This window comes from Epinephelus moara, chromosome 19 (genome assembly GCF_006386435.1).
Source record: "Epinephelus moara isolate mb chromosome 19, YSFRI_EMoa_1.0, whole genome shotgun sequence".
Classification (NCBI taxonomy): Eukaryota; Metazoa; Chordata; class Actinopteri; order Perciformes; family Serranidae; genus Epinephelus; species Epinephelus moara.
This window is the reverse complement of record NC_065524.1, coordinates 34,832,117-34,843,377: the sequence shown is the minus strand read 5'-3', so window position 1 is coordinate 34,843,377 and position 11,261 is coordinate 34,832,117. Positions and strand designations below refer to the sequence as shown.

General features: G+C 41.9%; 1 protein-coding gene across 1 annotated transcript in view; it reads left to right on the top strand.

The window, feature by feature from the left end:
* The first annotated feature begins 363 nt into the window (after nucleotides 1-363).
* arid5b (AT-rich interaction domain 5B) overlaps nucleotides 364-11,261 on the top strand; it is a 103,588-nt gene continuing 92,690 nt past the window's right edge. Inside the window, exons 1-2 of the mRNA XM_050071372.1 lie at nucleotides 364-389; nucleotides 713-967. Coding sequence (XP_049927329.1) covers nucleotides 369-389; nucleotides 713-967 — 276 coding nt within the window. The 5' untranslated portion in view covers nucleotides 364-368. The remainder of the gene's footprint in view (nucleotides 390-712; nucleotides 968-11,261) is intronic.

Sequence of the window (11,261 nt, the reverse complement as noted above, 5' to 3'; positions counted from 1 at the left end):
TTAGGCGCAGATAATTCCACGAAAACGGTATTTTGTATCTTTAAATACAACTTCTATCTATTGATGGTTGAATATTTTTTATATATTAATTATTACATGTTAATATTTTGTCTAAACACGTGATTGCGCGTAATATAAATTCGCCAAAAATCACAATCATGGATTTACTAACATAAATAAATACGCAGACTTATAAAACATTTAATCCAGTGCACTCACCGCGAAACATATTTTTCCACGACCCTTTATGGACTATTACACGATGTTTTAAACTCTACAGAAATATGCACCTTGCAGGACCTTCGGCAATCCATTCAAGCCTGCAAGTTTGGAGAGCGTGTTGAGTTTAATCAATTCATAACGTCGAGATGGAGCCGAACTCACTGAAGGTAACGTTTGTTATCAACCGTCTATTTATTTTATTTTCGCATTGCGCTAATCGCCACCGACTCTAAACTGTCCTCACGTGCCTGATCCACAAAAGTTTGACACATTGCATTTAGCATGACCACATCTGTGTCATATGTTGAACATCTAAAAATAGTTACATGATACTAATTGTGTGCAGAAAACTGAGCTATCCTAATGTGGTGTTTTGCCAACCGTGCGTAATTACGCAGGGGATGTTTGAAATGTTTGTGTCCACTTTGCTGCGATTTGTTTACCAAATAAGCCATTCATTAATTCCTCTATTTGTGTTTTTCCTTTACAGTGGGTGGGCTCGTCTTGCGGTTTACATGGACCATATATATTCTATAAAGCCTTTAAATTTCACCGGGACGGCAAACCGAGGATTCTGTCTCTCGGAGACTTTTTCTTCGTCAGATGTAAACCGGAGGATCCTATTTGCATAGCGGAGCTTCAGCTGCTCTGGGAAGAAAGAACAAGCAAGCAACTTTTATCAAGCTCCAAACTTTATTTTCTACCCGAGGATACTCCCCAGGGACGGACAGTCGCCCATGGAGAGGTAGGAATATTAATCGCCTGGTGAATAATTACGCATAACTGCTGTTTTTTTTAATCGTGTTTGTTCTCTCCCTTGTTCGCGAGCATTTTTTATTAACCAGCATCTTTACTGCATTAAGAGTTGGCAGGGGATGTTTAGTCTCCTGAGGCAGACGTTCATAAACGCATGCATCAATACTGACACTGATGTACCCGAGCTGTTAAAGGATTGACCTACAGCGGTATTTGTTCCCCAGTTTTACTTTAGCCTATTTGTCTATTGTGGTGACAACTGCTGAATGTGCACTTGTCCAGCTGCGCTCAATAAGGCTGCTGCTGCGCTCTGTGGGGTTAATTGTGTTAGAAAGGGGAAAATCCGCAAGAATCCTGCGCCGAGGCTCTGTCATTTCATTTCTTGGTAAAGCGTGTCAAATACTGACATATGGGCGGAAATTGCGAAACGGCAATGAATGCATGGGGTCAACCTGGCTCAGATCGCTGGGTACTATAGTTATTAGATATTTTGTAATGCCTCCTGATGTTGAAAGAGCCAGAGCGAGTCATAAAGCGTGGCAGAGCTCGGCCAGCGCTGACACGTTTTAACTACTCTTCTCCGCGCTTTGCATAATTTTCCATGTGGACATTTCCATCCTCCACAATGCGATATTGTCAGCTCACGTTCCGGGGCGAGCACTTAAAACGCCTCTGTGTTACATTACGCTGTTGCTGGCACAGAAAAGCAATAGTTATGATTGACTGTGGCCATATGTGGCGCTTGTGATCCGGTTACATCGCTGCGCTGAATGGCATTACTCTGATATTGGGAGTTTTTCTCAGCGGCTGTGAGACAAATGATGTGTTGTTTTCGCTCTGATATTCCTCAAGCAGCGACAACAGCACTTTAATTACTGCTCTCTGCTTTTGATCACATGCGGCTGGATGGAAATGATTCTCCGCTGCTGTTATATTGTTTATAGTGAAGGACAAAGCCGTGTTTGTGTTCGACTCTTCCGCTGATGGTTTACTTACATTCTTTCCTCTTGAGTAATAGAGTGGCTATCACATTTCCCTTTCATGAGAAAGGTGGCTATTTATGGGCTGCCGCTCAGACAAGCTATCATCTTTGTGGCAGAATTCTTCTATGAACGGGTATCATCTCCTGAAGCCCTCTCGCTTTAGCCTTTAACACGCTGCAATTATTTAGTAATTACTTTAAGTGCATGCATCGCCGATTCTGAGGCCACACTTGCGCAACGACATGTCAGCTCCGCCCCCTTACCAAAAGACTTATTTGCATTGCAAAGTGCTTACATTCCACTCCATTGGGTATATCTGGAAAATATTATATTAACTACCACAAGGGCTGCGACGCCAATGCAAATCAGAAAGAATCAACGGGAAGGATCCAAGCATCTGCTGCAGTTTGTGTATTTGATAACAGAGTACAAGAGGAATAAAAGCTATTTCCCTGCATGAATTATGCAGCAACTTGCATCACAGCACACAGTCCTGCATAGCACACACACACACACACACACACACACACACACACACACACACACATGCACTTGCTTTGAAGTTGCAGTCTGATTATAGAACAAACCAGACTACCAAATAATATAATTTGAGGATGATATGTTTAAGTGCAATGTAGGTGCCTGCAGGCCACCCTCAATTAAAGGGCTTGTCAGAGCTCCTGCTCTCAGCAAATCGGACTACTTACTGTATATTACACAGTGGAAATTGCCCTGACAACTTCAAGTCAGTTTATGACCTTCACTGAGCGCGTTCAGATTCTCGCTGACTTTGCCCCATAACACTAATCTGCACTGCGTGAGTCAGCTAGGAGCGCTTACAGATGCAGCCCATAATCCAGAAAACAAACAGGAACCAGCCTCACAAAAAGCCGTGATATTAAAACTCATTGGCTGTTAAAAAATTCTGCGCCTGAGTGATGCGTGTGTGGAAAGATTATTTGTTTTTTAAGGAACGTAAACACCAGAGAGGGGAGTTCATTTTTAGCCACAGTGGGAAGTGGAGTTTATAAACCTCACGTTAGTCATTTTTCTTTGGGACTCTGGTTGCGTATAAAGACAGATTAATGACTGCAGAGTTACTCTGTGAATCTGTAATTGACTGGCTGAAAATCAGGAGTTCAAATTAGCCCAGTGACTCACGCAGATATGAACCTGATAACACTGCAGCTTTCAGGAAGTGTGCTATTTTCACAAGGTTTTAAGCACTAAAAGAGCACATCATGAGGTAAAGCCACAGCTCGGTGTCACTGAGCCTCATGACATTTATTCTTGGATTAACTCTGGAATATCTTCACACAACATAAAACAGAAGACATTTGACACAGAAGCAACCGGTGCTTCGGTCCTCCTCTTCTCTGTGAGATCACGACTCATACAGTATCTTGTAGGCAGATATTATCTCAAGCCTGCAGCACAATATCCTCCAAATACCAAAAGGCACAACTTTTTCAAGACATCAGAACAGCCTTATATTGAACTAGCTCGCTGGAATTGGATTACTGATTCACTTGTGTTCTCAGCGCCTGAGGTATGATGTAATTTCCTGGTTATTTCTCAGGTATTTGTTTGCTCTCAGCCTCTCCTGCGCTGTGTTTGCCGTGTTTTTGCTGTGCTGTGTGGTGACAGGAGGAACCAACCCATGACCTACTGTGCTTGTTTTTCTTCTGTCACAGGGTTGGAGGTCAATTCCTTTTTAAACGCAGCCAGCTTTAAATCCAGGCTGGAAATAGAAATAATGATTCATTGAATAAACCCCCTGCTCTCTGCACCCCTGTGTTTGCCGAATAGCTGATGAACAGATCCGGCGAATATTTATTAATCTATTTATTCTGGGTTAATTATTAAGTCCATATGTGGAGGAAGCTCTATTTTTCATTGTATCTCAGCCTGACAAGCGGTGTTTACCCCCACCAGTTGAGCTCTGCTTGCTCTTTAAACAGGCTTTGTGTCGAGTTGCTCACCCATTATGACAAACCCTCCATTGGGGCCTCCGCTCTATTTGTCTCCCTGCAAACTGCCACTGACTAAACAGTCACATGTGTTTTAAAACTCATTGAGTGACACATTATTTTCTTCTCACTCCAAATGGCCTGCCTCTCCTGCTGGTACCGCTCGTCCGCCTGTAATACTTTCTGTTTTTGGACCCCACATTTCAGGAGAGAGCTGTCGTAGATAACAGCCCACTGCACACACACACACACACACACACTCACACAACACCCACTTATTGTATACTCTGCTTCAGGCGGTTAATTGCTTATGCTTATCTTATACTATATATCCCACTTTAGTGCAAATACAGCAAGGCGCTCTTAATGGGAATTCACAACCGCTGAGAATATTTCTGGATCATGTTATATTAATGTGCTATTATCATCACCTCTGATTTCATCTGACCTCTCTTCTCCTCTATTCTGTCCCTCTAGCTGACAAGGCTTTGGCACACACACACACACATTCATACACACACATGCACTGACAGGCTGGGGACTGCAGCAGTAGGCCAGTATTGATTGCTGTGGAAAACACTTTGGCATGCGTCCAGAGCCATTTCTTCAGTACATGGCAGTAGTCCATGCATGTGTTTCAGTGCTTGGAAAGCCAGCTTGTAGGGAAATTAGATTGTATTCATTTGCTGCTTCTTTGATTTTTCCTAAGGGAAAAACCCTGAATGGGTAATTCAGGCATCTGGGATGCTAGTTGAGTTAAGTGTAAGTGGCTTAGATATGCGACCAGCATTTTGATGGATAAGGTCGTTCTGCTGAATGACTCGAGTGTAAATGCGATATGGCGCATTTTTTTGTTTTGTTTTTTACAGTGATCTTTTTTAGAGCATCCACACTGCTGCCTTGTCTTGGTCAGTCTGTGCATTATACCAAATCTCCCCATTCACACAACAATGGCAGGAATTTAGAGGTGGGGGGGGGCTTTGAGCATGTGTGTGTGTGTGTGGCGTGCACGCTGGTGTGTGTGTGTGTGTGTGTGTGCCTCCTGCTGCAGAACAAGTCATTAACTGAGAACACTGCCCTCCAGTGAATTCCTCACCATTGCTGAAATAGCATGTAAATTATTACCAGCTTTTTAGGATAGTGTAATTTAAAACCTTTAAAACTGAATACCCCAGACTTCAAAGGCTATAAAAGAGAACCCACTAACATTTCCCGTTGGTTTAGCAGTTGTCATTCTCGTCCTTCTCAATCTTCTGATTCTTCTCATCAAGCTGTTTTGTGTCTCTGCAGCCTGAGTAATGATATGTTACAGCAGCGGCCCGGTTTGTCAACACACAAGAGACTTTTGGTGCTCTTTAGCTCAGTTTTTTCCACTTTGTCATTGACTAACCACTTGAACAGGCAAACATTTGCCTTGATGCATGACTCCAGTGCCCCCGGCTACAGTGGATCGTTATTATAACCTTTGAGGGGGAATACAGCCCCAGATGAGAAGCTCCTGCTTAATACTCAAGCCAATATCTTTCATTCTTAACTGTGGTTTCTGAGATGGAGCGTGTGGAATTGTCTGGTTTTTTTTGTCTTGTGTGTGCATTTGTTAAAATACAAGAGTACAAAGCTGCTGTGATTCAAGGGGAGCTGACGCAGCTTTTTTTGTGGTGTCACCTTACATGATGGATGCCTCGCCCACTTTCCGAAAGCCTTTGAAAACTCCTGTTATCTCGCTATTTTTCTCTGTCATTATAACCCAGGAAAGAATGCGAAGTTCATACATCACCGCGGCTCATGTGAGAGCAATCTCTTAATGGAATCAGTGAATAAAAGATGAGTTCAGCACCCCTGCAGATATTACGGCAACTTTTATGCATATGAATAAACTGCATGCATTAAGTGGCAGAACATTATGTTCAATAATTCTCACCTTTTAAACGTTGCACCTTGAACTCTTTCTAGTCTTCAGGCAGTCTCAAAAACATATTCTAATTCAATTGTGCTTGGCTTACTCTCCAGAGCTGCCTTTTAATTCCTAGATAAGTTTGTTTTGGGACACCGAAGCCAAGGTCAGTCATGGGGAGGGGAGATAGATAATGAACTCATATTGTGTTTCATACCCTCGTTCTTTCCCTCTCCTTCTCCTGCTCTCTCCCTCTGCCTCTCTGTCTCCTCATTGTCCATGTCACCATGTCCATTACTCAATTACTAATCTCCTTTGGCCTTAGGAATTCCAGCGCTGACCTCTCTGAGGCAGCAGGCTGAAACCTTCCCAGCATGACAGGAGAGCTGTGTGTGTGTGTGTCAGTGTAGTGTACCCACAGTATAGAAAGACACCCACCCACTAGGAGCGTGCACCCCTTGACTCCCGAGCTGAAAGTCCTGTCCGAGCGATGAGACGCTCCGCCGCAGAACGCTGACAGTCAGGAATGTCTCCCTCTCTGCTCGAGCACAGTGGCGTGGATTTCTCGCAGGGGATTGTTCAGAGCGATATGGAATATTTCAGGGTGCATTGTTTTCTAATTGGATCACCGAATATAGAATCGGGAATGTCCCTCATGTGCTGTTTTGCCACCCTTACACCGCCGCATCCATATAAATTGAATGATATGGATTTTAGCGAGTTTAATTTCAATGAGATTGCTGGAGTCATGGGTTGCTGGAACAGAGTTATCTACAGTTTCACAGCAGAAGTCTGTTTTTTCCCCCCACTTTCAGTCCATTATGTGCAGTCATAGCAATAAATTCACTCAGTAATGTTTTTGGAGATATCATGCTGCTGCAGTAATAACATGAATTATTGATAGAAGAGCGGAGACAGAATGTAACATTGAGCTGTTAATGTGTCACCTTGCATTTTAACTCAATCATAAAACAGGCAGTTAGGGAGTGTGCGCATTTATTGACATACCCGAGGTAAAATTCTGGTAACACATTAAGACGCTGAGTGGAGGATTCAGAGTGTATAAACGCTCCTAATGCATCTGTGTAGGACGTGTCACAGGAATGACACCAGGCTGTTTGGTATGTTGCTGATGTGCAGTGTCACCTCTTGGCTGGAGGCTCCCAGTCCTCTGACCTATATTATCAAGTGGCCTGCTGGCTGTGTCTGCCGCTTTGCTTAACTATCAGCTGCCTAACTGGGAATGACAGGACAGTGTGGATGGGCTGCCTTTACAGCGGAGCAGGTTTCTAAAGCTTTGAAACTTGAAAATCCAAGTAGAAGACCCATGACCCGTTATTCACTACGCTGTGAACTCTTGCACATCCTCTGATTATCATTTTTGCACATCCTGCACAAACTGAGCAGCTTTCACACCCTGAAACAGCTGTATTGTACAAATTTGTTATGTTATAGTATTTTTTGAAGTCTCTTTTCCATATTTATATTGTAATGTTCATATTCTATATTTATATTCTCGACTGTTGTGGTACTTTGCCTCATTATTTCCTCTCGATATGTTTATTGTAAGTTTAATGTATGCGGCAAACATCAAAGCAAATTCCTTGTGAGTGAAACGCACTTGGTAATAAATCAGATTCAGATTCTGATGCAGTGCTGATGAATGCTGCTGGAATGATTAATTGAGTGTTGTGTCTAGTGCTGGAAACATTAGTCGATCAATTGATTTAACAGAACAGTTTTTTTGGCATGCAGGGTTTTGCATACAAGGAATTTGCTTTGGTGCAGAGACAAGAGACATAGAGTGAAAAATAAATAAAAAATATACATTTAAAAAACAGTATTTTATAAATGTACACTATGTCACTGCTTAAAATGAAAGAGCCAGGCAGGGATGTGCAAAGATATTTTCAAGGGCATGTGCAGACGTTCACAGTATTGAGAGAAAAAAGAGACTGCAGAACAAAATGATGTATATCATTTATAAAGTGACAATGTAGGGCTTGAACTCCAGCTGGGTATTGTAAAAAATTAACAATACCAGTACCAATATCACCATCAAAGTGATACTGACACCACGAGAGAACTTGATTCGATACCCAGCATGTGACTGGAAGCATTCAGTGGCCAAAAATGCCACCAGACACCACAGGTGTGCAGCGTGGCCATACTTTTGAAAGTTTTGGTGGCATCTCGGCACGCTGAGCAGCCAGCTTGGTCGGATACACCGCACTCGACTTCACAGCACAGACTGTATGGGCTGTAGCTGTTGCAGTAGAGGGACAATCACATGCCAATTTAAATTGAAGAACGCGTGCAGTGATTGGTTGTGAGTAAAACCATACACATAGTCATTATTTTTTCGATCTGGGTACAAAAAGGATCAAATGCAGACGTAGTTTGAATGGAGTATTTTCATATTACTTGACGGGGTGCATGTAGCTCACTGGGTTGAGGCTAATATCTTAGCGTGGTTTGAGTTTGACACACAGCCCTTAGCTGCATGTCGATCCCTTTCTTTCTCCCACTCCATGTCTTTCTATCTAATTGTCCTGCCTAACTACAGCTAACTACAACTAAAGTAATAATGTTAAAATGCCAAAGTCATGCAGTAGTTAAAGTCCAAGTTGACGCCTTTTAAATTTCTTGTTTTGCCCAACCAACAGTCCAAAACCCAAAATATTCAATTTACTATAATAATGGACTCAGAAAAGGAGCAAATATTAACATTTGACAAGTCACAACTGGACGATTATTGTCACTTTAGATTAAAAAAACCTGTGGCTTTAACAATTTATCAACAATCTCTACTTTATTGTGAACTATTTTATTGATAAATGGTAAAAGGACTTGCATTTGTGTCGCTCCTTTCTAGTTTTCCGACCACTCACATTCACTTGTACATTCATACACTGGTGGCTAAGACTGCTGTACACTGTACCACCTGTTCATCAGTTAAAGATCCACTCACAGCAATTTGGGGTTCAGTTTCTTGCCCAATGATACTTTGACAGGCACACTGGAGAAGTCAGGGATCAAGCCACTGATTGTCCGATAGGGCTGCAACAATTAGTTGACTAATCGATGACAAATGACTATTAAAATAATCAGTGACTATTTTAGTAGTCGACTAATCGGTTTGAGTCATTTTTCATAGAAAAGTACTATAAAAGTACCCAAAATACTCTTATTGCAGCTTCTTACATTCAGATATTGGCAGCTTTACACACTCTCCCATGACAGTGAATTAAAACCCTTTGGCGTGAGTATGAAACAAGACATTAGATGACATAATTTTGGGGTTTGGGAGAGACAGACCGACATTTTTCAACATTTTAACACATTTTTCGATAAAATGATTAGTCGACTAATCGAAGAAATAATCTACAGATTAGTTGACAATGAAAATAATCGTTAGCTGCAGCCCTATTGTCCGATTAGTGGATGACCTGCTGTATCTCCTGAGCCACAGCCTCCACACAGGATTGTCATTTTGTATGAATGTGAATTGAAATGTTTTGATTTTCGACTGTTTGTTGGACAAAAAGAAGTAATATGGCAATGGGGATTTTATTTATATATCACATTTCATTATACTTGTAGGTAGCATATAAACAACATATATAAGAAAACAGTTAAAGCGTGAATTATCACCATCAACAAAATCAAAAGAAACCCCTGCTCCACCAAAAGAAAAGCAAAAATGCAGGAAACAAGTGTAACCATATGAGCACTCACACACACTCACACACAGTAATTAACCAAAAGCCTGGGAGAATAGAAAAGCTTTGAGTTTGCCTTTAAATGTGGACACATAAAGTGAAGAACATAAAGTTTTCTGACTCTGGACTGAATCAACAGATTATACAATAATGTAACAGTCACTGGTCGCAGCCCTGGTTTTGCCTTTTCTTCTGTTTTTATTGTAGTGGCACAGCAGGCTGGCGCAATGCAGTCGTTGTGATGGTTTCTCAATAACTGGTTCTCCGAAACCTCTTCCACAGAAACACACAAACGCACATTTCTAAATTCTACAGTATCTGCCTCAACATTACTCAATCAAATATCATGACTTGTGCAAACCACAACACAGTGTTCAGCTTCCTGACTGCGCATGCTGCATCACACAGCAGCCCACAGACTTCACAGACGGTGTGAAGTTGGCTGGTAAAGTTGAAAAAAAAGAAATGAATGTAGCCTGTTGCGGCTCCGTTCATAGACTGATTATATTCTGGACTGTGTTGACAGCTGCTGAATTGCTCTCACCTGTTGTGTTTTGCTCTCAAGCCGAACAAGTCCCCAAACAGGATCTGTTGACACTCACACAAGGCAGCATGTCATTCAGCTGATTGATACAGAGGGAATGGCTGTGTGTTTTTGCTGTTGCTGTGTGCCGTATGCTCTGGTGTGCTATTGAATTACTCGCAGTATTGCAGTTTGACTCATACATCAGCAGCAGAACATTATTTTTGTTTCGAATGGACTGGACTGAAAATATTTCATGGTTAGGTTTCTCAGTGCGCTGTCAGTCCATCGCATCAAAGTACAGTAGCTAATTCTACAGAGATACAGTACAATGTGGTTTCTGGCTGCAGGCTGAATGCTATTTACTGTTGCTCTACATTATTCAAATGGCCTGCTTTTTCTGAAGGCAGAAACAGCAGTCAGTTTTTCATTGCATGGAAAGCCGGTTACAACCACCCGCCACCACTTGACAGCTGAAGACAGCTCATTATAAGAAGACCGAAAACCCATGTTTGATGTTTCTACTTAGTGAGGGAGGCACAGCTATATCAAGCTATCCCTCGCAGGCTTTTCCTTTATAAGGAAATGCTGTCTCCAACTGGTTGGGATTTGATATGCCTGTAGTTGCAGATGATGTGAGAACTGAGTACGGGTAATTGTATAGACAGAGCACTCGGAGAGAATCTGAAACGCTGAGAAGTCATGTGTTTGTTTTTAGAATATGGAGACAAAATAATAGGAAATAATCCATTAAAACACAGCTTAAAATGCCAAAAGAACCCCAAAAGTTGACATTTAAAGCTTCACACTGGAAGGATTTACTGCAGGGTTGTATTTCATTAGATCGTATGTGCTTTTATAGCGTCCACCCTCTCTGCTTTCATACATTCAGTACATAAACATGTCAATATAGAGTAAATGAATGTTATTTTAATGTCAGTAATATACAGGCTCTTTTAAGGGGAAATGCGCACAGGCAGACAGATGCCTGGTAAATTGGAGATAACCAAGGTAAACATCAGAGACCTACTCAGAGTGTCTGCATTTCTGCCTGTACACATCTGTCCTCCAGATTTCCCTGTTTCTGTAATAGCCATCTTCCAGCAGCACACTCCTCCACTCTGTCGGTAACAAGCACTTCAGCCATTAGCCCTTCAAATGGAAACACATTTAAGCATCTCTGCTTCCTTG